The sequence below is a fragment of the Aquarana catesbeiana genome, linkage group LG02 (genome assembly GCF_042186555.1).
Source record: "Aquarana catesbeiana isolate 2022-GZ linkage group LG02, ASM4218655v1, whole genome shotgun sequence".
NCBI classification, from domain to species: Eukaryota; Metazoa; Chordata; class Amphibia; order Anura; family Ranidae; genus Aquarana; species Aquarana catesbeiana.
The window spans coordinates 92996297-93024208 of NC_133325.1; the positions used below are offsets into that span (position 1 = coordinate 92996297).

The window sequence follows — 27912 nt, forward strand, 5'->3', positions numbered from 1 at the left end:
CCTCAGTGGCAAGATTTACTCCTTGATAACCCTTTTTATGAACACCTAGAAAGAAACTCATATCATACGTGGCTTAAAAAAAAGTTGAATATAAATGGAACTTACATATACTGTCCTTTTTCATCATCTCTTTTAATTATACCTTTGGCTTCAGTCACACATGGATAATGGTATGTTCTATTGCATTCTTCGTGATCACAGCCAACAGTAGCTCCACTTTTCTTACACTTCCCACACCTCTGCAAATTGAACAGATATGTAAATATTTTAATTATTTGTTGCTCAGAAATATGCATGATGACCCCCCCCCCCAAAAAAAATCCCATCAAATTAAATTTAGGATACAAGTTTAAAGGTGCAATGCTTGAATTTTTAGTAAAGCCTAAGTGCAGCCAAATGAATAAAACAGAAAAATAAGCACAAGGGACTTAAACTGGAACTGTTATACCCATAACAACTTGATTATGTTCCTTAGTAAGGAACATACATTCTACATGAATAATTATGCTACCAAATTTAATGTGTGCTGTAAATTGTCTCCAGCATTGCTTCTGTTCCTTCCTCCTAAAGGCTGCCATTTTGCTGATGCCCAGAGCCCCTGAATAGCAGTAAAATATAAAGCGAAACTAAACCCATCGGTTTAATGGTTTCAAAAAACAGTTACATTTCTGGAATGTCAGGATTGCTAACTGTCACATTTGCTTGTGTCCTCAACCAAACTGTCCAACCAAATAGCTGGTGTAATAACTGATTACATGTGCAGCCCCATGACAGTTGCAGATCAAACAGAAGCATCTTCCTTGGCTGTAAAGGATAGGAGGGTTTAATTCCACTTTAAGGCTGTTAGCAGATCGGCCTCTACAAATTCAGCAGTGCCTAAAAATGGAGAGCAACTGAGCATGTGCAGAGCAGGGTGAGACAGTGTATTACTAGATGTTAAACAGTACAGGCACTTATTTTTAATGTTTTACATAGCTTTACCTGCAAAAGGGGCCAGAAGTCATCTGGCAGGACTTAATTTTCTGACAAAAAGTTCCACTTTAACTAAGGCCGGCCATACATAGTTCAGTTCTCGGCTGGTCCTGCTTAATTTCGAACCAATAATTTCCAGGATCGACCAACTTGGGTATAACCAGCCTACCAGATTCACTACCGATTATCGCAAGCGGCTGCTATGGCCACTAAATAATAATCATTGTCTTCTCCCACCTGCCCATTATTGGTTCGAAATTCAGCAGGACCAGCCGAGAATTGAACTGTAATTAATGTAAAGTTGAATTCTATTATAAGCAAATGTCTAAACAAAAAAGCCATGCATGTTCATACTTGAAGCTTGGTGTGCTTTGTTTTTCCTCCAGATCTATGAAGTGATCCAGTGTGAAACTTTACCTCTTTGCAGGAGTTTCCTGTAATAAATACCAGTAACTGCTGCTCTCTCTCCTTGTGCAGGGTGACTGATTTTGTATTTGACCTCTGCTGTAGTTTTCTCCAGGCAGCATATATAGGGTTGCCACTTTTTCTTCAAGCCAAACCTGAACACTTTAGCGACGCACAGCACAAATTTTTTTTTTAGCATCCATAGGATTGTAAAAGACCTGGGACACCTTTCGGCGCTCCAAAGAGAATAGTAATGTGGCGTGCATAGTGCCCCCTCACCCTCCTATCAGGCACTTTTCTGAGCTGGAAAAAACAAAATCAAAAGCTGCGCTCAAAGTTAAAACAAAATCTATATGTTGTGGAATCAAAAGCAGCCTGCACCAAGATCTAGTCTCCAAATCTCATCACAGAAAATAATAAAAAAGATGCGGCGCTAAAGCATGATTGAAAAAAAACACTAAATGAATATATATATATAATACATAAACCCAATGTGAAGTGGATGAACATAGGAATAAAATAGAAAAATACACTAGTATCCAAAAATTATTATTACATACCAAATGTGAATAAATATATATATAAGTGAAAACATCCCAAAATTTAAAAACCAAAAAACCAAAAAAAATCCGTGATTGAAAAAAAGAAAGTGCCAAAAAGTGCCAAGAGAAGATAAAGATGCAGATGGGGAAATCTTCTATGTCTCTTCACACCCAAGGTGGAATATCAGATGCGCTTACCAGATCCTGGTGACTGCTATTACGGCAGTCATAAACAGCACAGGGAATTTAGGGTCTCCCCACAACCTCAGCATAAGGTACCAGTGAGTGGCAGATGATTTCTCAGGAATGAAAAACAAGAGGACAATCCATAGTGTAATATGTCTGCACAGTCAATTTATTAAAAAGGAATTGCACTTACAAGAAATCGATGAGTAAACAGCATAAACCGTGATGCCAACGAGAAACGGCGTCTCCGTCTGCTGCCTCCGCTTCCTAAGTTTGTGTAAAAGCCCAACACGAGAACGGACGTGGTGACGTCGTAGGCTCCTCCCTACGCGTTTCGTCACGATAGGACGTCGTCTGGGGATTGGCCAAGCTCGAGCGTCACCACGTGTGGGCATTAAATACACTACGGACGCCATCTTAACTAATGGCAAATAGAATATAACATTGAGAGACGGCCCAGCTATCTTAAATACCAGCCAACAGTATACATAAACAAGCGGAGGGAAGTCAAAAAAATATAAAAAAGAAAAGTGCCATCTTGTGGTAAAAAAGAATAGCAATCAAATTAGTTCTCAAATGGTAACAACAAACCATGAAGGGATACAGCAGACGGCAGACATAATACAATAAAAATTATACATTTGTGGTGCAATAAAATATATTACATCAGCAACAACGAAATCGAAATCAATAATTTCTTAATAATGAAATCATTAAAAAAAATTTTATTTAAAAAATTTAATAAAAAATTAAAAAATTAAAAACTTAAATAAAAATTTAATAAAAAACACGGAGGAAAACTGTAAAAAAGGGGGAATTGGGTCAAAAGTGGAGAGGAACTCTATTCTCAAGAATTGTTTATAAAACAATTGATGTCCCAATCCACGTTTAATCCAAAGGGGACAAAAGATCTCATATGGAAGATCCACCTAGTTTCAAGCCTAGAGATGGACCTGACTTTATTTGTCCCTCTCCAATGAGGATTTATTTTATCAAAAGCTAAAAAAAGGGTACCCTTCAGTTTCTTGTCGTGGTACTTGGCATAATGCCTAGATAAATTATGCTTAGTGTAACCCCGTTTAATATTGGCTACATGTTCTGATAACCGCACATGCAATTCACGTTTAGTTCGACCGATGTACTGTTTTGAACATGGGCACTGAATAAGATAGACGACATATTTGGTGGAACATGTAATGAAGGATTGAATGTCGTATATCCTATTCGTGACCGAAGACTGGAAGGACTGGACTTTTCTGAGCTACATTCCTGTCTGAATATTGTGTCCGGGATTCAGGTGGACTAATTCAAAACCCAAACTGTCCGGATGAATCCCGGACAGGTGGTAAACACTAAACCTATGGTAGGTGACGCTTCTGGGTAGATCCCATAACTCTGCTCTGTTCATGGGTAATATGTATAGCTCAGTGATGATTTCAAATAACTGCAAAAGGTATACCATTTCCTCGATAGCCACATGGGATAAAAATCCACTGCAAAAGGCATACAATTCAAACAAAGTGGATTTTTATCCCTTGTGGCTATTGGAGAAATTATTTAAAGTAGAACTATAGGCAAACCTTTTTCCTGGTGCCTTCATGACAGCATACCTGTGACAAGCCATGCCTTGGCTCCTCCCTCAGGACCAGTGAATATTATAAAAGAAAAGGATTAGTGCCTTCCCAGCATTCTCCTTTTTTTCCCTCATGGTCAGTAAATGGTGGTCGAACGTCCCTCACCTCTGCAGTCGGCAGCTTTCAGTTGGGTTCAAGCCTCTCCCAGGTCCAGTCCCTATTTTTGGGCAGCTAAATGCGCTAATAAGATAGGGAGTCCCTTCTGTGGGCCTTTTGGAACAGCAGTTGTCTCTTAACTAAGAGCTCTTATCTGCATTTATATACTGGCATTTGCTCAAGCCTGCAGCAGAAAAAGCAGCTATATCTATTTTCCACTAAGACCCCTTTCACACTGAGGTGCTTATCAGGCGCTTTCACTCTAAAAAAAAGCTCCTGAAAAGATAATGAAAACCTATTTTCATTAAAATCAATGAATGCTTTCACACTGAGGCAGTGTGCTGGCAGGGTGGTGAAAAAACGCCCCTCTCCATTGAAATGAACGGAAAGCGCTTCCAAAGCGCCTGAAAAGCTCTTCAAAAGTGCTCAGTGTTTTACTGGCAGTTTACAAGTGCCTCAGTGTGAAAGGGGCCTTAGGATACTTTCACACTGGGGCGGGCGGGCGCCGGCGGTAAAGCAACCCTATTTTTAGCGCCGCTTTATCGTCGTTTTTTTCTGTGTCTCCTCGGGCTTTCAAACTGGAGACACAGGAGAGGCGCTTTACAGTCGCTATTTTTAGCGCTGTAGCACCTGTAAAGCGCCTCAGTGTGAAAGTAGCCTAAGCTTTATCCTTCCTTTTCTCCCTCCTGTCATCTATTCTCTTTCACTTTCCTTTTCTTGCATTCCTCCCTCTTTTTCACTTTCCTCCTCCCCCACCACCTCCCCCTCCTTGTGATATTGTACCTTCATTCCTGGTTGCTATAGTGGGCTGCACGCACCTCGTGCCGACTTTTCTGAGTCCCTCAGTGTCTTCCTGCCCGCTCTGCGCATGCGTGGACGTCAGGAGCTGGTTTAGTGGGCTGGGCTGAGTCGGGCAGGCCGCATCGATCCCAGTGCCGCCGGCCGTGCTTGTGTTGTCTGCGAATCAGATACACAGGGGTCTGCACTAGTAGACAAAGAGAGGGATGCCTGTAAAGCCACGTCAATTAACCACTTCAGCCCCGGAAGGATTTGCCCCCTTTCTGACCAGGCCATTTTTTGCGATATGCGTCGCTTTAACTGACAATTGCGCGGTCGTGCAATGTTGTACCCAAACAACATTTATGTCCTTTTTTCCCCACAAATAGAGTTTTCTTTTAGAGGTATTCGATCACCTCTGTTGTTTTTATTTTTTCCGCTTTAAACAAAAAAAGAGCGACAATTTTGAAAAAAACAAAAAACAAAAAAAAACCACAATATTGTGTACCGTACTTTTTGCTATAATAAATATTCCCCAATTTTTTAAAAAAATCAAATTTCTTCATCAGTTTAGGGCGATATGTATTCTTCTACATATTTTTGGTAATAAAAACCACAATAAGCGTATATTGATTGGTTTGCGCAAAAGTTATAACGTCTACAAAATAGGGGATAGATTTATGGCATTTTTATTATTATTTTTTTTTTACCAGTAATGGCGGTGATCTGCGATTTTTATCAGGACTGCAACATTGCGACGGATACATCGGACAGTTTTGACACCAGTGACATTTATACAGCGATCAGAGCTAAAAATAGCCAGTGATTACTGTATAAATGTCACTGGCAGGGAAGGGGTTAACACTAGGGCCGATCAAGGAGTTAACTGTGTTCCCTATGTGTGTTTCTAACTGTGGGGGGAATGTGGCTTACTTAGTAGGAACACACAATCTCTCTCCTCTCCCCTGACAGAACCAGGATTTGTGTGTTTACACACACAGATCTCGGTTCTCGCTCTGTCACAAGCAATCTCGGGTGCCCGATGGCACCGCGCCACCAGGCATATTCATCGGCTCCGGGGACATGCTGCGGGCATGCGCGCGTGCCTGCTACAGCTTTTTAAAGAGCCGACGTACAGCTACAACAGCTCACGCAGCTGTGACAACCTAACTGCGGCGGCTGGTCGGGAAGTGGTTAAGGCATGTCTTCTGGACCACAGATGCCAATGCAATAGGCTAGGAAGCACATTCCAACCAGATGTTGGTTCAAGAGAGATGGGTGTTCAATGCGGCAGACATCATCGCAAATATCCTGGAAATCCAGACGGCTTATCTCGCATCGACAGCATTTGCTCTCTCAGATCAAGGACAAATCAGTTCTGATTCAGATAGACAATAGAGCTACAATATCATACATACATCACCAAGGTGGAACCCACAACAGTTTCTTACTAGGGGAAGTGGAACCCATCTTCCTTTGAGTAGAGGGGAATCTGAAGGACCTAAGAGTAGTCTATCTTCCAGCCCACTTAAACACAAACGCCAATAACTTATACCAAGGATTCCTGGATCCCAACAAATGGCCCCTACAACCGAAGTTATTCAGTTGGGTTGTGGGCCAGTGGACCTTTCCTGAACTGCATCCTTTTGCTACAGCAAGCAATACCAAGCTGCGGAGGTTTGTTTCACATCTACCTCACCCTTGGGCAGAAGTAATAGATGCCGTCAAGTCCTTGGGCATGTAATCTAATTTAGAAGAAAAACAGAAATGGAAGGCACGCACACCTAGCGCATTACCAAAAACTATTTAATAATAATTTTTTTTTATATAAAAGTGGGTACTCACAAAATGCAACTGACAAAAGGCCATAAAAACAATGCATGGACATGCACAGAACACGGGGTACCACTAACGCGTTTCGGGGGCGCACCCCCTTCCTCAGAGCTAAAAAATTTTTGTTATTAAATTATTTTTGGTAATGCACTAAGTGTGCGCGCCTTCCATTTCTGTTTTTCTTGTAGTTCCTTTCGGATTACCCCATCTGAGGAAGGCAGCATCCACCCAGTTTTGGATACCATATATACCTTTCACACCACCATTTTATTTGATATCTGTTACTCCACACCTTGGAAGACCTATTAGCGCTGGAAGTGACTGTGTTTTATGTAATCTAATTTAGGCCTCCTCCTGCCTCCTACCTTGGAAATTCTCTTGAGACTTACAATATCAACAATAACAGTCCTGCCATATTTGCAGGGAGATCCATGATTAACTAGGGCAGTATATCTGTGTCCAGCCTCCGGTAAATATTCCTCTGATACCCTTTCTTCTGGTTCAAGGCATCACACCCATCAGAATCCTCACAGCTGGAACCTTCACAGTAGAATGTTAAAACACAGAGGCTTTAACCTCCCTGGCGGTATGATTATGTCAGATTTTTCCGTCTTAAAGCGGTACATTTATTTTGCATAGAAATTTGGCGTTTCATATTGTAGGCCTGTAATTCTTAGCAATAACACACTTGTCCAAACAAGAGTCTAGTAGATATCCTGGGTATGATAAAGTTTGAAACACAAAATCATAAATTATAATATTATAAAAAATAATATAATAATAAAATGAATTTCCCCACTATCGCTCAATTCTGCAAGTGTTCCAATTTACTATCGCTGGTCTAAAACCACTTTTGACGTAAAGGGACACTTTTTATTTGCTATTGACAATCTCCAGTTTCCAGGCAGAAAGAACAGTATATACAATATAAAACTGCATGCAGGACACTGGACAAACCACTAGGGACAAAAGGGATGTGAAATAATTTCATACAGTAATGTAATCTGTAAGATTACAGTGTACTGTATGTGTTTTAATTTTTACATTTTTTGAATTTGCTGCCGGGCTCCGCCCCGTGCGTCGCGACGCTCGCAGGGAACGGAGCCCGGCACTTAGAGGCATCGGGCGGAGTCGCCCCCACGAACACAGCGGGATGACATCACAGGATCCTGGGGACAAGGTAAGTATACCGCACCAGGATCCTGCAATGCAATCCCGAGTGTGGCTCGGGGTTACCGCTAATGGTACTAAAATTTAACCCCGAGCCACGCGCGGGAAAACTGCCAGAGAGGTTAATCATTAGGATGTTCCTCCAGAGTTGTTTCAACTCTGTTTAAAGCACAGGAGCCTTCAGCGAACAATACGCATGACAAGGTTTGAAATAAGTTTATATCTTTCGCTAATGGCAAAACTTCAACCCTGATGTACCCTCTTCCTCCCAACTCCTTGACTTCCTGCAAATAGACTTGATTTAGGATTAAGATTAAGCAATTTAAAGGTACAGCTGGTGGCAATCTGTGCTGTGACCACAAGAGATGGGCCGAAGATCCTTTAATAATCAAATTCTTCAAGACCGTCAAGAAGATAAGCCCACCCATTAAAACAAATCTTTCCCACTTGGGATCTCTCTATCGCTCTGGAGCTCTTATCCACACAGCCTTTTGCCCCATCTGATTCAGCATCTTTATGGAATCTCACTTTGTGGCGATGGCATCAGGCTGGGGAGTCTCAGAACTTCAGGCTCTGGGATCAGAAGACAATAATATTATTTTTTGTACTCGGGTAGAGTGTGACTTAGAACAGTACATGGGTTCATCCCTAAGTTATCCTCTTCCTCTACTATCTCCGAGCCTTGGGCCCTGCCAATCTTTTCAGATCCAATTTCGACCTTCTTCACGAAGACGATATTACTTCGGTACTAAGACACTATCTTCAAGCCACAGCTCCCTTCAGACTTTCATCTAACCTATTTGTAATACCCCCCCAAAAAAAACAGGGGCAAAGAAGCATCATCTGGGGCGGAGGCCTCCAGAATGTGGCCCTCCAGCCATTCCAGAACTGCAGTATTCATCATGCCTAGTCATGTCTGTGAATATCAGTGCTTTAACCACTTCAGCTCTGGAAGATTTAGCTGCTCAATGACGCTTTAACTGACAATTGCGTGGTCGTGCCACGCTGTACCCAAACAAAATTGACGTCCTTTTTTTCCCCACAAATAGAGCTGTCTTTTGGTGGTATTTGATCGCCTCTGCGGTTTTTATTTTTTGCGCTATACACAAAAGAAAAGCGGCAATTTTGAAAAAAACACAAAGGGGGTTATTTACTAAAGGAAAATCCACGTTGCACTGCAAGTGCACTTGAAAGTGCACTTGGAAGTAAAGTCACTGTAGATCCGAGGGGGATATGCAAGGAAGATAAAAAACAGAATTTTAGTTTGCACATGATTGGATGATAAAATCAGAAGAGCTTCCACTCATTTCAGATCTACCCCTTAGATTTAGAGCGACTGCACTTCCGAGTGCACTTTCAGTGCAAAGTGGATTTGCCTTTCGTAAATAACCCCCAATATCTTATTTTTTGCTATAATAAATATCCCACATTTTTATAATAAAAAAAAACAAAAAAACACATTTTTTCCTTAGTTTAGGCCTACATATTGTAATATCGGGGACCATTAGCTCTCGTGGCAGATGTGTTTGTCAGTGATTTAAGCCAGTCAGGAACTATATTTAACCACAATCCTAATATTTTATTATGACATGAAAGTCATATTTTACTAATAACATTTCTAATTATCTTACTTTTCTCTATTTTTCTTAAACTGACCTATACTCCTTAAACAGTTAAGCCCCGGACCATTTGGCTGCCCAAAAACCAGAGCACTTTTTACGATTCGGCACTGCGTCGCTTTAACTGACAATTGCCCGATCGTGTGACATGGCTCCCAAACAAAATGGATGTCCTTTTTTCCCCACAAATAGAGCTTTCTTTTGGTGGTATTTGATCACCTCTGTGTTGTTTATTTTTTGCATTTTAAACAAAAAAACAGCGACAATTTTGAAAAAAAAAAAAATTTTTTACTTTTTGCTATAATAAATATCCCCCAAAAATATATAAAACAACATTTTTTTCCCTCAGTTTAGGCCGATACGTATTCTTGTGTGACTTCGACATTATGGCGGACAGATCGGACACTTTTGGGACCATTCACATTTATACAGCGATCAGTGCCATTAAAAATGCATCGATTACTGTGTAAATGTGACTGGCAGTGAAGGGGTTAACCACTAGGTGGCGCTGTAGGGGTTAAGCGTGTCCTAGGGAGTGATTCTAACTGTGGGGGGGAGGGGCTATGTGTGACATGACACTGATCACCACTCCCGATTACAGGGAGCGGTGATCAGTGTCCTGTCACTAGGCAGAACAGGGAAATGCTTATTTACATAAGCATTTCCCCGTTCTTCCTCTCCATGAGACGATCGCGGGTATCCCCACAGACATAGAGTCCGCGGGACCCGTGATCCCGCCAACCGCTTCTTAAAGGGCAACGTACAGGTACATTCATCTGCCTGTATGTGCCCTTCTGCCGTTGTATATCGGCGTGAGCCGTTCGGCAAGTGGTTAAGGGTGTGGTAGCCCATCTTTATTAAAAAGGCAAATAAAAGTCCATAACATAAAGGTTTCCCACGCAGGGGTTCTTCTCCAGCAAATAAACACAACAGAAAATGCTTGCCCACCTGGCTCTCTTTAGCAGTACCTCTGCCCTCTATCCTGGTCACACAGACCACAGGATTCCTCAATGTTGATGGCTTCACTTTAGCACCCACAGCTCCGCTCTGGCCTTAGTCCTCAGGCCATTGCACTGTCTCTTTCAGTCACACGTTCTGCACTGCCTCCTGCAGCCCCTCTGACTCCTGGAGACCTCCTGTCTCTGTGGGTGTGGAGCAGTCTCCAACTGGGAGCATTGAGATCTTCCCATACCCTCATTATAAGTGCTGTGCTCACCTGAGCACACACCCTGCTGGTAATCTACAAAGTCTGGACACAGGGTTGGAGATCCCGTCCCACCCAAGACACTATGGAATCTCCAAACTACAGAGCCCCATGCCGGAATACCAAAACCTGGAGAAAGCTGCGAAAGCAGTTTTCTCCAGTTCACACCTATGCTCTGCAGTCTTGCACCAAGCAAATGTGCACACCCTGTGTCCCCCAAACTATCAAATTTACCGTTACAGCATCTCCTACCGTCACCTCTGCACCAGCTGTTCGCTGCGTAGACCCAATCTTTTTTCCGGGTGCGTTTCCAGGCACGCCATACCCTGGATCGCAGCGGGGTCCTACAGTTCTGTATCCTCAGCCTACTCCCTCTGTCCTTGGGGTTCCTGAGCTCCAATTTCTTTTCTGGTGGCCCCCTGCCTTCCCTGCTACTTCCTTACAACTCAGTTTCTGGATTCTGTAGGGAACCTGCTCCTGATGAGGAACCCCCCACAATAGGTCTCCTGGGTTTACCAACTCCTTTGCCGTTACCCTTGACCACCAATTCCCCAGAGCTCAACATCTGTGTATCACGCTCATTTTCCAAGAAATTTTTCATGGTCATATCAAGGCCATTATTTACATTAACATTCAGTAATACACCACCATTTCTCCAATTACCGATACCGTCAGTTCTTTTTTGTTCAGGGTTTGGTAGGGCCAGGCCCAAGGAGGGACAACATACAGGTGAGCAGCTATCCCCTATGAGCCCTTCACAAGGCTTCACTTCACCTGTTGTCCAAATCTCTGTGGGCAGTTGTCCTAACAACTGACATTGAGCAAGGTATGACCCATTTCTAGAAGTACCAATCTTTGCCAGCTCACACTTTTCCATGTCACAATTTTTGTTCCTCTCCATACTATATTTGAGAGCGTCTCCAGATACCCCAACTTGTACCTCTCTGCTGGTGACAGACAGAATCTCTGCTTTTGCCGCGTCCATATCTTGCCCTTCCTTCTTAGGAGGTCTAGCGGGTGAGGCAGTATCCGCGCCATTTACTAAACCCTGCTCAGCTGCACCTCAGACCGCACTAGCAGACATGTCCATCACTGCATCAGGCGGAGAGACCTCTGATGTCTCCAGCAGCCTCCCAGAGCGCCTTCCGTACTGAACCATATCCGGACACACCCTCACAGGAAACCCGGGAGATTACTTGCCACAGTATAAGAAAGCACCGTACCAACCAGTTCCACTGGTGATTAGTCTTAACTGGCACAGCCTGTACTACCTGGCTCAATCCATTGGTACCACGCAGCACCACCACATCCGATTGTAATGGAGGCACCCAGGTATACAAGAAATGTGCTTTCACCAGTCCAAGCAGTTCCACTAGCATACTCGTCACTCCAGATCAATATATAAGACCTTTGTAGGGACATTTCCTTTATCAGAGACGTGCAGGAACTCATTCACTGCAGCTTGAGAGGCCGAGACATTTAAGGGGGCCTCCACCTCACTGGAAGTACCCATCACAGCATGACACTCCTCTGAAACACTGTCAGACGCATATCTCCCACTCATGCCCTCTAACTCACCAATAAGCCTCTGCAAGTCAACATTCATTACATTGTCACCTTGACATTCAGCGGCTGGGCTGTGAACACCACATCTGCCATGCAAGTGCCCTGATCTGGTCCTACCGACTGGAGGGAAACAACCCTTGCAGGGACAAACGCACCCTCAACCATCGCTCACTCTACAATCTCCCTGTCTGGCATAGCAGTTGTATTCACACCCCTGTCACTCAACATAGCCTTGTCCAACATAGCTAGTAATTGTTTAGCCCAACTGTCCCAATCCATTGTGCTTCCATTATGAGGGCTCAGCAGTACCTCATCATGTGCTCTAGGAGGCACCTGGGATTCTGCAGCACAAACAGTAACTTTGTAAGTTCTATATAAATCACATTTTGACAACATGCTTTTACTCTTTACTAATGCTTCATTAAACAAGGCAGGAACACCCCCCTGTTCGGTTCGCATCCAGAACATGCGAACAGGCAAAAAATTTGTTCGAACATGCGAACACCATTAAAGTCTATGGGACACGAACATGAAAAATCAAAAGTGCTAATTTTAAAGGTTAATATGCAAGTTATTGTCATAAAAAGTGTTTGGGGACCTGGGTCCTGCCCCAGGGGACATGTATCAATGCAAAAAAAGTTTTAAAAACGGACATTTTTACGAGAGCAGTGATTTTAATAATGCTTAAAGTGAAACAATAAAAGTGAAATATTCCTTTAAATTTCGTACCTGGGGGGTGTCTATAGTATGCCTGTAAAGTAGTGCATGTTTCCTGTGTTTATAACAGTCCGAGATCAAAATGACATTTCTAAAGGAAAAAAAGTCATTTAAAAGTGCTAGCGCCGGCTATTAATGAATTGTCGGTCCTGACAATACACATAAAAGTCATTGAAATTTTTTTTTAAAAATGCGTGGGGGTCCCCCAAAATTCGATTACCAGGCCCTTCAGGTCTGATATTTCCCAGTGACGTGTACAGGTGACCCCGCCCCCCTCTGATGCAAGGAGAATCCTTGCATCAGAGGGGGCGGAGTCACCCATACACGTCACAGGGAAACCCTGGCGTTTCCCCTTGTCAGAGCTCTCTGGTAGGCCGCTCTCTCATCCCCCCTCTTTTCCTGTGGCCTGCCAGGTTGCCTGCTCGGATAAGGGTCTGGTGTGGATTTTTGGGGGAACCCCACGCCATTTTTTCCTACATTTTGGCGCTGAGTTCCCCTTAAAATACATATCAGACCTGAAGGGTCTGGTATGGATTTTTGGGGGGAACCCCATGACATTTTTAAAAAAAGTTTTGGCGCAGAGTTCCCCTTAATATCCATACCAGACCTGAAGGGCCTGGTTATGGAATTTTGGGGGACCCCCACACATTTTTTTTTTCTATCTTTTAATGACTTTTATATGTATTGTTGGGACCAACAATTCATTAATAGCCTGCACTAGCGCTAGCACTTTTAAATGACTTTTTTTCCTTTAGAAATGTCATTTTGCTCTCGGACTGTTATAAACACGGGAAACATGTGCTACTTTACAGGCATACTATAGACACCCCCCCCCCCCCCAGGTACGAAATTTAAAGGAATATTTCACTTTTATTGTTTCACTTTAAGCATTATTAAAATCACTGCTCCCGAAAAAAACGGCCATTTTGAAAACTTTTTTTTGCATTGATACATGTCCCCTGGGGCAGGACCCGGGTCCCCAAACACTTTTTATGACAATAACTTGCATATTAACCTTTAAAATTAGCACTTTAGATTCCTCCCATAGACTTTTAAAGGGTGTTCCGCGGCTTTTCGAATTTGCCGCGAACACCCCAAATTGTTTGCTGTTCGGCGAACGGGTGAACAGCCAATGTTCGAGTCGGAACTCATGTTCGACTCGAACAGATATCCCATCCGTAGTGTTCACATAAGTTAGGAAAGCAGATAACGTTGTTTGTAGTTTCAGTTTAATGCACAGGATATTGCAAGGATGCTGCATTTCTGGAAGGATCAAAATGAGTTTTTCTGTACTTGGAAAGTTCTTGTTTACATGAAAAAAAAAAAAGAAAACGAATGCAGCCACGACTGGTAAGCAGGGTCACTGATAGGGGTCGCCTATACCAGGACCAAGACCCATCGGCTCTGCATGGGGTCTGGAAGCAGAGAAGTCTCTTTAAATTCACAGCAATCACATCCCAGCTAATTGTTTCCACACAGCTTAGAAAATAAACTTAAAGGCCGACTGGCATTTGATCTCCTAAAAGCAAAATTGACATGGATGATGATCAATGAACATATGGAGGCTATAGATAAATAGATAGATAAATACTTTATTGTCATTGCAATGCAAATTACAATGAAATTCTATAAAAGCTACACACATATGTAAACATGTCACATCCTCAACATACACACATTTTACCCCCATATAAAAAAAAAATAAAAGGAACCCCCACTGCACCAGCAAGCCAAGTCACCTACAGTAAAATAATATTTTTCCAAATTACCATTTAGTGCCTTGGTAGCTCTTGGAAAGAAACCGATTGTATTATCTGGCATCCCAACTTCAGCAATTAAATGGATGGAATGTTATAGATTACGAGGATCCCATACAGCAAATTATATTCTTTCAGTTGCCGATAGATCCATCGGTAGAGTTAATAGTAGCTTATCATTTTTATAGTAAACGCAATTATCCTACATTTAATTTGTTACATAAGATTTGGATTACTATTCAACAAGACACTCGATGAGGGATACACTTAATATGTGCCAATATGGAATAATATACAATTGCCTGAGGTTGTGAAACTTGAAAATTTTGATTTATGGAAAAAGGCTGAAATTCTGCTTCTTTGTAAACTTTTTGACAATGAGGTCTTGCAACCATTTGATAAATTGGCAGAGTGATATAATTTGTCCAATAAGTTATTCTTTCAATATTTACAACTACGGCATGCTTTGCCATGACTTTTTTTATTAAAATATAATCCTTCATCTATTTTAACATTGGCAGTAACTGCAAAATGCTCTAAACAGGGACTTATAGGGAGTATATATTCTTTTCTTAAAACAGCTAGAATCAATCCACAAGAGGGTAGCTTTGGGCAGTGGTGTAGGGATCTAGAGACACCCAATGACGAGGAATGGGAACAAGCTCTGAAGAATATGTAGCACTTGCCCCCTAAGAAGCTGCTGGTAATTAATCGGGCCTGTACTCTGCTTTTCCACCCCCAATGAATTGACTCAACCTACTTACTTGACACAGCTGTGTAACAGGGTTGATATGAAACCCAATAACAAGGAACAACCCAACAATAGCAATATACATATATTGTACCTCTATCGTTACCTGGGTTGCTCCACCTGCTATGAGAATAAGCGAAGCCTCAGGCCAATTATATTTTAACCAGACTGTAAGTTTACTGAATTCTGGTGTAAGATAGTAATTACGATAACAACTCTGGTACACAAATTCAGAACAACAATAAACTAGGTACATGTAAATAATTGTCACTCAAAGATTACCGGAATGATGTATTCAGGTGCCTCCAAGTGGGACTAGTGCTCAGGGTGGTAAGACCTTGACACTGGGCACCTTCCCACTTCCAGTGCGACCACGCAAACACACACCGGACTTGCAGCACGCTATCTAGTGCTAGAAAACACAATACAATACAGTATAAATGCTCAGGAGCTTCCCCTGTGGTGCAATGCAGCTCCTAGAACATGTAAGGGAAACAAGACCTTACAATGAATGGTATAGTCTCTTGTCTTCTTTCTTCTAGCCATATTATACTGCAGTATTTGTATTCCAGTGAGTGAGGAGATGGCAAAGTAATATAAAGTAGTGGATAACAGCAATTTCAATTATGCAACACACTTGTAACTTTCTTCTGGAGAATGCAACCGGACCGTCAGTCAATGTCTAGTGGAGTGCAGGCTTTGAGGCCTGGTTAAACACAGTCTATTTGATTGAGACTGTTCCATAAAACTACAGGTCTCAGCAACCCTCCGCAACTAGTCTATACCGTGTTAAGTGCTTTATATAAATCTTAGGCAACAGCCCTCTCACCGCCCCAGGCCTGGACAGTTGTACTGCTGCATTCCTGTGATCTCAGTTCCACTTCCAGATGGGCTCCGGCACACCGCACCGCTCCGTCAGATGAACGATGGTTTTCATCAGGTCCCTTCAGGCTCCTTGAGTCCTCCGACCCGATCACACGTGCCTCCAGCACACTGTGTTCAGAGACCTCTCCGGTTGCATAGACTTCGTTCTGTGCCAAGCAGGCCGCGCTCTTCCGAACACTCCCACACAGGTCCCTGCAGGCAGGTCTTGCGTCCCAGGAAGAAGAGACAAAACATGGCCGCGCTGGGCCTTTTATTTTACTCCCCAGCATGCAGTTCTTCAACTTGGCCTCATGGGTAGGTAAGTGAGGCACTGTGGGTAAGTAAGTCTTTTCCAGATAAACCTTTACGTCACTTTCTCCACATACTTTACAGCATGTTCTGATGTGTAAACAAACAAAGTCTTATTTCACAGAGATGAGCATTACATACTTGCATAGCATTAGATGGCAAAAATACCAGCGCTACAAATATTTTTGAGGTATCAATATCCTCTTCACAGTGTTTAACTCAGCTATTTATCATTCATAGAGTCCATTACACCCCTTTAAAGCTATACTCTTGGGGTGAAGCAGTTACACCAAATTGTCCAAGCTGCACTACTGATACAGGTACACTTATACATATGCTGTGGCGATGTCCCAAATTGCATCGCTACTGGGAGGATGTATTTGATACTTTAAATTCTTTAAGTTCCACACAGGTTAAATTGGATCCAAAAATAGCATTGCTAGGGACTATATAGGAACACCCTCCCAGCTGGGATGCATGTGATTTGGTTAAGAACTATGTGTATGGCTCGTAAACTTATATTACAAAAATGGATATCAAAATATTCTCAAACAATAGATCAATGGATTGGGGCGGTTAACTTAAATCTAAGACGAGAGGAATTGACATATAGACATAGGAGGAGTCCTAAAAAATTCCTAAAAATTTGGCATTGGTGGCTAGTTTCCAACTTGTCTGAACCATCAGTTGAGTAAACTAATGATACTGAGGAAATCCAATAATGACATAAGAGGTGGATAAGTATATATACTCCATTAAGGAGCATTAATGAGATGAAGGGCCTTGAGTAAAGACTGAAGTGTAGACTGGTAAGCGCAAATATGGAAATGGGTTTGGTGGGGTTTTTTTAGGGGGGGGGGGGGGGCGGGGGGGGTGGGGAATTTGTGGGAAAAGTTTTTAGTGTGTGTTTTTTTGTATTATGAAAAAAAAGAATAAAAAAAAGTATTTAATTGAAAGAAAGGAAAGAAACTTTCCTTGAATCGTTTGTCCTCACTTTTATATTCTGAACCTCCTGCAAGATGGCAGTAGTTAAAAAAAGGTAGTTTCCAGGGTGGGATGGGTCACTCACTATTTCGTGCAGTGCAAAAAGTTTGCTCGAACACGGGAACACCGTTAAAGCCTATGGGACACCGAACGTGAAAAATCAAAAGTGCTAATTTTAAAGGCTTATATGCAAGTTATTGCCATAAAAAGTTTTTGGGGACTGGGTCCTCCCCCAGGAGACATGTATCAATGCAAAAAAAGATTTTAAAAACGGCCGTTTTTTCAGGGGGCCGTGATTTTAAGAATGCTTAAAGTGAAACACTAAAAATGAAATATTCCTTTAACTGCTTGCGACCGCCGGCTGTCATATGACGGCCAGGCGGCACGGCTCTTGTTGCGGGAGGGCGTCATAAGACGGCCTCCCATTTAAACAAGGAATGCGTGCGATTGTGTGCGCGCATCCCTGTTCCTTCGGATGACACCGCTCGCCACCGAGGGGGGTGAACAGCCATTGGACATGGCTGTTTACCACGTGATCGACTTCATCACGGCCGATCACAGATGGTTCCACCCCAATGTGCACGGCACATGCGCGCGATCGCGAGCGAGCTGCGCGTGCACGTCAGTGGCGGCGTGTTCCCGGGAACACTGCTCGTCACTGACACCGGTAAACAGCCATTGGCCGGCTGTTTACCCACGTGATCGGCTGTGATCCTTTCACAGCCGATCACTAAATGTAAACACAGAGCGGTAACTAGCTGTTACCAGCTCTTCTCTCCTCACACAATGTTTCCAGTGTGAGGAGAGAAGAGCCAGAAGCACTGAGTTACCGATCTTTGTTCTGTAGTGTCTGCACCAACACCACACCTGTCCCATCGCCCCCCCCCCAATTGTCATCTGTCACCCAACAGTCACCACAGTCACCCAATAAAGTGCACCTGTTACATAAGACTGTCATCAGTGACCGTCTGTCACCCATCACCCGTCACCCATCAGTGACCGTCAGCCATCACCCATCAGTGACTATTAGCCATCACCCGTCACCCATCAGTGACCACCAGCCTTTACCTGTCACCCATCAATGACCATCAGCCATCACCTGTCACCCATCAATGACCGCTAGCCTTCACCCATCAGTGACCGTGAGCCATCACCTGTCACCCATCAGTGACTGCCAGCCATCACCCATCATCCATCAGTAACCGTCAGCCATCACCCGTCAGCCATCACTTGTCACCCACCAGTGACCGCCAGCCATCACCCGTCACCCAACAGTGACCGTCAGCCGTCACCCAGCAGTGACCGCCAGCCATCAACCGTCACCCATCAGTGACCTCCAGCCATCACCCATCAGTGACTGTCAGCCATCACCCGTCACCCATCAGTGACCGTCAGCCATCACCCATCACCTGTCACCCATCAGTGACTGCCAGCCATCACCGGTCACCCATCAGTGACTGTCAGCCATCACCCATCAGCCATCACCTATCACCCATCAGTGACCTCTAGCCATCACCTGTCACCCATCAGTGACCGTGGCCTGTCACACGTCTGTGACCATCACCCATCAGTGACCATCACCCGTCAGTGACCATCGCCTGTCACACCATCATCACCTATCAGTGAACGTCACCTGCCACCCATCGCACAGCCCATCAGTGACCATCACCTGCCACCTGTCACACAGCCATCAGCATCATGTTCCAAAAGAGTATACACCAGTGAGGAGGCGTTCCAGATCCTCTCCATGACTGAAGAGAGCAACAGGGAGTTCTCATCAGATTCCAATTCTGATTCCGAATCAAATTCGGCATTTGACCGAATAGTGAGTCGGCAAATGATTCGGAGGAAGAATGGGTCCCTCCTAAAAGGACACGGCACTCTGGAAACCAGTATTATATTCCCCGGCCCAGTACAGTGCTGCCACCAGCAATAGGCCCCAAGAACAAATTCCCAGTCCAGTACCAGCGCTGCCGCCAGCGTTAGGCCCCGGAACAAATGCCCAGTACCAGCGCTGCCGTCGGCGATAGGCCCCAGGAACAAATGCCAGACCCAGTACCAGTGCTGCCACATCACGCCTGAGTACAGCACAGGAAAATAATCATGGGGAACCCCATGATTAAATCTTTATGATGAAACATGTCGGGGCGTAGCTACACGGCGATCTCACACGAGTGCTAGAGGAGGGAGTGAAGGGGGACAGAGTGGAGCTCCAGTGAAGGGACGAGTGCTGCGGACGGGTGAGACGAACATGAGCACACACACCTCCTGGGTCCGCCGTGGCCTGCCTGTTGTTATTTCAGTTGCTATTGCTTGCTGTGCCGTGGGAATTCTCCATTTGCCGTGAAGTGACTTGCCTGTTATTTTATTTTAAATGTGAGTTCATTACAAGTTGTTTTATATGTGATTAAATCTTTAAACGAGATTACACTATTGGAGCTTCTTTTATTTTTATGTCATACTACCAACCTGAGAAAAGCGGTGTTCCTATGGAGCAGTGGAGGTGTATGCTCGCATGTTAACCCCCATGTAAGTGGGTTAGAGGCTCTGTCAGGCCAAACACGAGAGTGAGAGGCCTTAACAGCTGGTGAGTTTGAATTTCAGCAGGGAGTGGATTCACGTCACAGAGGTGTGGTGGATGTTTGAAAACACAGCTGAACAGTTTTGGAGTCACCCTCACTCTTTTTTTGGACTTTCTTCAAATATTTTCACGATTATTTTTCACGATTGATTTGTTTCTGGACTTTATAGACATTTACTGTGTTCCATTTTTATTATATATTTTGTCTTGGATTTATATATTTGTATATCACTTTCACTGAGTGTTATAATTTATATTAGCTCATATTGAATTTATTGAATAATTTATTTTATTTAATATTAATTTTTACTTTTTGGGATATTTAGCAATATATGTTTTTTTCACTTTTTTTCTAGTCACATCTGTATTCAGCTCACTGGCTGGATAAGAGTGTCTGGCATCTCCCCACTATTTCATCCATAATTTTCTTTTGGTGAATCGGTTTATATACATTTTATTGTTAAGTGGCAGCTTTGATAGGGTTTTGACATTTATTAACATAGCGCGGAGGTGGTAATACAGGTCAGGGGTGGCGTAATTTGCACCTGGTTATCTCCGGTTTTCATAATTCCTATGTAGTCTACACCAAATCCATGGAAAGTCCCGCCCCCTTCCTAAAATTCATAGAAGAAGTTGTCACGTCCCTCATCTATCACCAAAGACCCCCCAGAAGACCTCGCTCTGAGGCTGTTTGCCGACTTCATGAGCGCCACTTCCCTTCAGCATTCCACCATCTGAAGCAGGCCGAAGACGGCAAAAAACTGTCGCGTGTGCACCAAAAGAGGATTTTAAAAAGGTACCTGCTACCATTGTCCCCAGTGTCCCTCCCAACCTGGCCTTAAAAAAAAAAAAAAATCTTAATTTTGCAAAGAATTGTGGGAAAAAATTACAACTTAAACAAATTCACCATGCTACTTACTTAATACCTTGGAATGTCTACTTTCTAAAAAGGGGTCATTTAGGGGGTATTTGTACTTTCCTGACTTGTAGTGTCCCAAGAAATGAGTCAGTACATCAGGTGTGATCAGATGTGATCAAATTTCAGTGATTGGCACCATAGTTTGTAGACTCTATAACTTTCACAAAGACCCAAATAATTAACATTAATTTGGTTTATTTTTACCAAAGAGAGTAGCAGTATAAATTTTGGCCAAAATTTATGAAGAAAAATTGCTAATTTGCAAATTTTATGACAGAAACAAAGAGCATTTTTTCACAAAATTTACAGACTTTTTTATTTATAGCACAAAAAAAAAAAAAAAAACCTCTAGTGATTAAATACCACCAAAAGAAAGCTCTATTTGTGTGAAAAAAAGGACGCAAATTTCATATGGGTACAGTGTTGCATGACTGAGTAATTGCCATTCAAAGTGTGAGAGCGCTGAAAGCTGAAAATTGGTCTGGGCAGGAAGGGGGTGTAAGTGCACTGTATTGAAGCGGTTAAATATCGTGCCTGGGGAGTGTCTATAGTATGCCTGTAAAGTGGCACAGTTTTCCCGTGTTTAGAACAATATGACAGCAAAATGACATTTCTAAAGGAAAAAAAGTAATTTAACACTGCTTGCGGCTGTAATGTATTGTCGGGTCCCAGCAATATAGATGAAAATTATTGAGAAAAAACAGCATGGGTCCCCCCCCCCCCAGCCCATTACCATGCTCTTTGGGTCTGGTATGGGTATTAAGGGGACCCCGCACCAAAATTTAAAAAAAAAATAGCATGGGGGGGATCCAAGCACTATATACTCTGAACAGAAGTATATATACTATACGGCCTGCCCTATATACTCTGCAGAAGATTGGGCCTTAGGTGTTAGTGGTGCCAGAACACTGTAACCCCTCACAATTACTCTTGTTGGGCGCAGGAACAGGCCCTGCTGTTAAATATTATTTCAAAAATTGTAATTACACTTTAGACTACAATTAGACTATCTGCACCTTGCAACCCATCAAGGGATGATAAAATACGGGCCTATGATAGAGCAAGCCCCAGCAGCAAGATGGCGCCGACCAGCACCACAGTCGAAAGCATGGACAGCCCTCCTCAGTGCAACAACCTCCAGGGAAGAGTGAGTCATGGCAATCCCAGGCTTTCAGCCCTGCTGACCCCCTCCTATTCTCTCCTCCTGATGACACTGGCTCCCCTGCAACTCCACGCCATGAGGCAGAGCACACAGAGTCTACCTGACACAGATCATGAAGGCTATACAGCACAGCCATACTTCTCTCACTACACAGATGGACTCCATTAAAACTGATCTCTCCTTCCTGAAACATGATGTTCATACCCTCCGCCATAGAGTGACGAATGCAGAACAACGCATAGGGGACTTAGAAGATGAGACGCGTCCCTTGCAGGGCTCTGTTAGGGAACTGCGTCAGGCCCAAACCTATACTGCTGACAAGCTCACGGATATGGAAGACGCTTGAGGCGCAACAATTTACGCTCTTGGGGTTCCAGGAGGGCTCAGAGGGCAGAGACCCGGAGGCCTTTATGGAGCACTGGCTGACCACCACATTTGGCGCCTCCACCCTCTCACGGCTGTTCGCCATCGAAAGGGCACACAGAGTTCCCCTACGCCCCCTGCCCTCTGGAGCCCCATCACATGCCATCCTCATTAAATTACTACATTTCAGAGACAGGGAAGCCGTTCTCAGAGCTGCCCGAGAAAAAGGCAAAGTATCCTTTAACGGCAATGGAATCACTATCTTTCCTGACTTCTCAGCAGCCACTCAGAAAAAAAGGGCTACCTTCTGGCCATCAAAATGAGGCTAAGAGAGCTCCATTTACTCTATGGTATTCTTTATCCTGCAAGAATGAGGATCATTTATCAAGGCAAGGCCTACTTCTTCACAGATCCTAAGCAGGCGTCGCATTGGGTGGACACCCTGGGACGCCCGGATCACAGGGATCAAAATCGGAGATCACTGAAGTGGCTTGATGCAGAACACATTTAAATACCCCTGCCTACACCCCCCCCCCCCCCCCACTTGTTTGAGGTATGAATGGAGGAGGGAGAGGGATAGGGACAGGTTCCTACATTTGTATGGCCCTATAACTCATTGTGCTACCCACTGAAGCTGGGATCATCCTCAAGATCCTGAAGATCATGGCTACAGACTTCTCTTCACACCTCAGGGTTTGTTGGTGAGGGCATATGACATGACCCCCTTGCTTTGCAGTTTTAGTTTGGGAATAAAGCTCTCATGTGTTTGGGTTTGGGAGCCGAGAGGGTTAGGGTGGTTTTCAATGTTCTGGGACTGTTTTTGTTCTTTTTTCTTTTTGTTCAGCTTTTACTCGCTAATACATAAGTATCTGATTACGGGTTTGGTTGCCCTTTTTGGCCTGCAACTGATCCATTTAAGGGGCACTTTTTTTCTGCAATGCTGGTATTTACCATTCTATGTACTTTTGTCTAATGATCTAGCCGGCCGATATGGTATACAACTGTTATCTCTATATGGCATGCTGTGGTTTTACATGTTTGATTCACTCACACTCTTATGCACTTCTCATGGCACGCTGGACCTCATGCTATGGTTGCTTCCAGCGGGCTTTGGGAACTGGGTTTCACTAGTCATGCTTTGTTCCTACTCATGTCTAGACTACGTATAGTTTCCTGGAATGTTCGGGGGCTTAACTCTAAAGTGAAACGATCCCTCATGTTTGAATATCTGGCGAGACTTAATCCGCATGTGATCCTTCTCCAGGAAACCCACCTCCATGGATCTAGGGTCATGGCCCTTAAGAGAGCGAAAATTGCATACGCTATTCATTCCACATACTCCACTTATGCCAGGGGTACATCGATCCTCATAGCTAAATCAGCACCCATCAGTATTAAACATATCAAACTCGACCCTAATGGTTGCTTTGTAATTGTCGTGCTTGAACTCCTGGGTAAGCCATACACAGTGACTACTATATATTGCTCTGCCACCCTTCACTAAACTGTTCTTTGAACGGGTGATGAGCACCATATTGGCAATAGCGGAGGGCCCTTTATTGATAGCGGGTGATTATAATACGGTACTTGATAACTCTATTGATAGGTTCCGCTGCTCTACACTGCCCCCCACACCCTTGGGTTCTTTTCTGACTCAATTTGATTTAGTGGAGGCCTGGAGATGGAAGCATATGGATAGGAGAGAGTATTCATGTCAGTCCGAATCACACAGTACTTTGTCTCGTATTGATCTCTGTCTAGTCTCGTCAGATTTGCTCACTATGGTGACTGAGGTGAAATATCTTCCTAGGGCGGTATCTGATCATTCTCCTTTGCTGGTGGACCTCGTCCTGGACTCCCCCTCCTCCTATCAGGTGTGGAGACTGAGTTCTTTGTGGCTAGCTGATCAGGCTGTTGTGGACCAAAGTGCGGCCAAAATGAAATCCTACTGGATAACTAACAGGCAGAGCGCCTCCGTCCCGGTGGTTTGGGATCCTTTTAAGGCCACCACACATGGCTCTTTTGCTGCAGCAATTGGAAAAGACCGCAAGGCATCTCAGCCACAGAACTAGCTTGGTACTTTTGAAGCGCACCCAGAAGAAGTTACTGTATCAGAATCCATAGGTGGTAAGCTATAATTTATATCCACGCATATTCATCTATACCTGTACACTCAATTTTGTTTGTTTGTTTAGTCCCAAATTTTATTTTTTTATCAGCAGGCTTTGCCCTCTATTCCATATCCCATGCCGACTCAAATGACTTTTTTGTAGCAATCGGGCAACTGTGACACCTTTAAGGAGATTTGGAGGCATTGGAATTTGCGTTTTATGTATAAGCGATTACTTTTATTGATATCTACATATTTTTTCATATATATTTTTCTCATATATATGACTTTTTTGTAGCAATCGGGCAACTATAACAGCTTTAAGAAGATTGGGAAGCATTAGGTATCTGTGTTACATGCACAAATGATTACTTTTATTGATACCTATATATCTTTTTATATATATATATATATATATATATACTTTATTTTTATATATATATATAAATATATATATATATATATATATATATATATATATATATATATATATATATATACAGGCATCATATGTGTCAATAAGTGGCTTCCCCAGTTGCCGGGTTGTACGTTGGCCCCCGGACAACCATTTTTCTGTATGGGGCTCTCTCCGTGGATCATTATAAAGGGATGAAATTTTATTTTATTTTTTTATTAATGTATACTCTGTTCTGACCTCTGTTTATAATGTATATGCACTTATCGTTATACTTTTTTTATATATATTCAACAGAACTACCTCTAGCTCCTGAAGAAGCGTTTTTTGACGCGCAACATGTCGAGCGTATAGAGAGCATATAAAGTGGAATACCTACTGCACCTGCAACTCAACCCCCCCACAATCTTCGCTCCTACATTCATAATTGCAACCTATATCTGGGAAGTTATCTTTCCTTTTTCTAATTGAATGTTGGATTTTATGTACCAATAGTAGGGTTAAAAAATATATGCAGGGGAGGATCCACTCGATATATGCAATACATTTGCTATATTTATATTGTATTGTTTTTAATAATTGTGTCCACTTTTGTAATTTAAATCTAATAAAATTTAAAAATCTTTTTACTTTTCATAGTTTAATTACCTGTGTGCCCCCAAGGTCAAACCCCATTAGTTTTCATTTCTTGCATACAAATTATAGGGACGCCTTTTTCGAGAGTACCTACAGTGTCACCCTGTTTTTAGGTACTAATTTAATTGGGATTCTTTTCTGAACTGTATCAGAATCAGCGACTCTTTGAATTCGGTGTTTTACTGGCTTATCTCTCCAGACACGACTATCAGCCATGTATCCCGAGAATTAGGAACTCAGAGGGAGTAGTGGTAGAACAAAACAAAGAGATAATGAACGCATTTGTCACATTTTACTCCTCATTATACGCTACCAGAGCTCATGATTGCTACACGATTGTGGAATTGGATGACTACCTATCTGATATCTCGCTGCCAAGACTTCAGGATCATCAGGCTTTACTTCTTGATGCTCCTCTAACGGCTGAGGAAATTGGGGAAGCCATACAATCCTTTGCCAGAAACAAAACACCAGGGTTGGATGGATTCCCCATCGAGTGGTATATGCACTTTAGAGAGCTACTAATACCTCACCTACTGAGGATATATAATTTTGCTATGAAAACGAGACAGTTACCGCCCACTATGTCAGAGGCGCTGATTGTCCTCATTCCCAAACCCCATAAGGATCACCTACTCTGCGAATCGTATAGACCGATCTCGCTCATTAATTCAGATGTCAAGATTCTCGCCAAGGTGCTCGTCCGGAGACTGAACACTGCTATTATTGGTGCGGACCAGACTGGGTTCATCCCTGGGCTATCGACCTCCATCAATTTGCACAGGCTTTTTACTAATCTGCAAGTCACTTGTGATAATGTGGGATCTCGGGCCGTCTTGGCCTTAGACGCACACAAGGCATTTGACTCGGTCGAATGGCCATACCTGCTTTAACTTTTAGCAAAATTTGGATTCGGCAACATTTTTATCAGATGGGTGCAACTACTCTATCTGAAGCCCACCACTAGACTAAGAGTGAATGCAGCCGTGTCTGATCCCTTTCTGATAAAGAGAGGCACTAGAAAGGGATGCCCCCTATCGCTTCTGCTATTTTCGCTGGCGATAGAACCTCTGGCGGCGCTGATAAGATCCAGTGGGGAGGTTATGGGACTGACGATTGGGGGTCTGGAGGAAAAGGTGTCTCTGTACGCTGATGACATGTTGATTTACTTGTCGGATCCTCAATTGTCTCTACCAGCCCTGCTGGAAATTATTCAGAGATTTGGTCACTTCTCTGGGTTCCAGGTCAACTGGGACAAATAACTTCTATTTATGATAGACCAAGCAACATTGATAGTGCTACCTCTCTCTTGTCCCCTACAAATAATCAACTCCTTCCGATATATGGGGGTTATGATACAACAACCAATGAAATTTAACCTAGATCCTCTTATCGGAAGATTGAGAATCACGTTAAAGACGTGGACCAATCTCCCTCTAACATTACTAGGCAGGATAAACATTTTTGAAACAATCTTTTTAACACGATTTTTGTGTCTAAACGGGGGGGGGGGGGGGGGGGGGGGTGTGAAAACAATCATGCATCTCATCTGTTCTCGGATAATACGTTCTGCTCTTTTGAGGAATTTCGGAATATAATCTACCCCGTACGGCCTACTTCCTATATTTGCAGATACGTCACACTGCAACAACGCAGTTTGGCCTTCGTAACATAGTTGTTCAACTCTCTCCACTAAAATGATTACTGACTGACTCTTCTCACACCAAACTAGTTTCATCATACTATAGATCCCTCTTGCATTCTACAACTCATAGGCTCAGCAATACGGCCAATAAGTGGAGTGCTGACATCCCTGAATTGACGGAGGACATCTGGCAGGAAGTTCTTCCCCTCCAGGTTCCCTCTGTCATTTCTTCCCGGGACAAGGTGATACAGACTAAATTACTATACAGATCCTACTTTACACCATGTTTACTGTATAAATTAAATAGATTACTCTCTGCATTATGCTCTCGATGCGGCACGGCTGATGGCACATTCTTTCATCTGATGTGGGAGTGCACTCCAATTAGGAAGTTCTGGTCGGAGGTCACGGCCTTCATTAGCTCCTTAATTCAGATAACCAATATCTGCAATCCTATACGGTGTTTACTGGGTTATATTGATGATGAAGGTATATCTAAAAATGTACAAACCTTTCTGTGCATAGTATTGTTCTATGCTAAGAAATCGATAACCATCCATTGGAAGTCTCAATCCTCGCCCACTATAGCCTTTTGGCTCACTACCATTAATCATGCTATACCGTTATATAAGTTGACATATGAAGCCAGAGGATGCCCAAAAAAATTTCTAAAGATTTGGGGTTCTTGGGTCAGC

General features: G+C 43.1%; 1 protein-coding gene across 10 annotated transcripts in view; it reads right to left on the minus strand.

Annotated features, from left to right (window-relative positions):
• Window positions 1-27912, minus strand: part of LOC141127056 (uncharacterized) — a 227721-nt gene that overhangs the window by 124982 nt on the left and 74827 nt on the right. For 8 of the 10 annotated variants that reach the window (XM_073613200.1, XM_073613203.1, XM_073613201.1 and 5 more), the window contains one exon: window positions 106-239. In XM_073613200.1, coding sequence (XP_073469301.1) covers window positions 106-239 — 134 coding nt within the window. Of the gene's footprint in view, window positions 1-105; window positions 240-27912 lie in introns of those variants that run through there. The other 2 variants (XM_073613202.1, XM_073613209.1) reach the window with 1 other exon arrangement.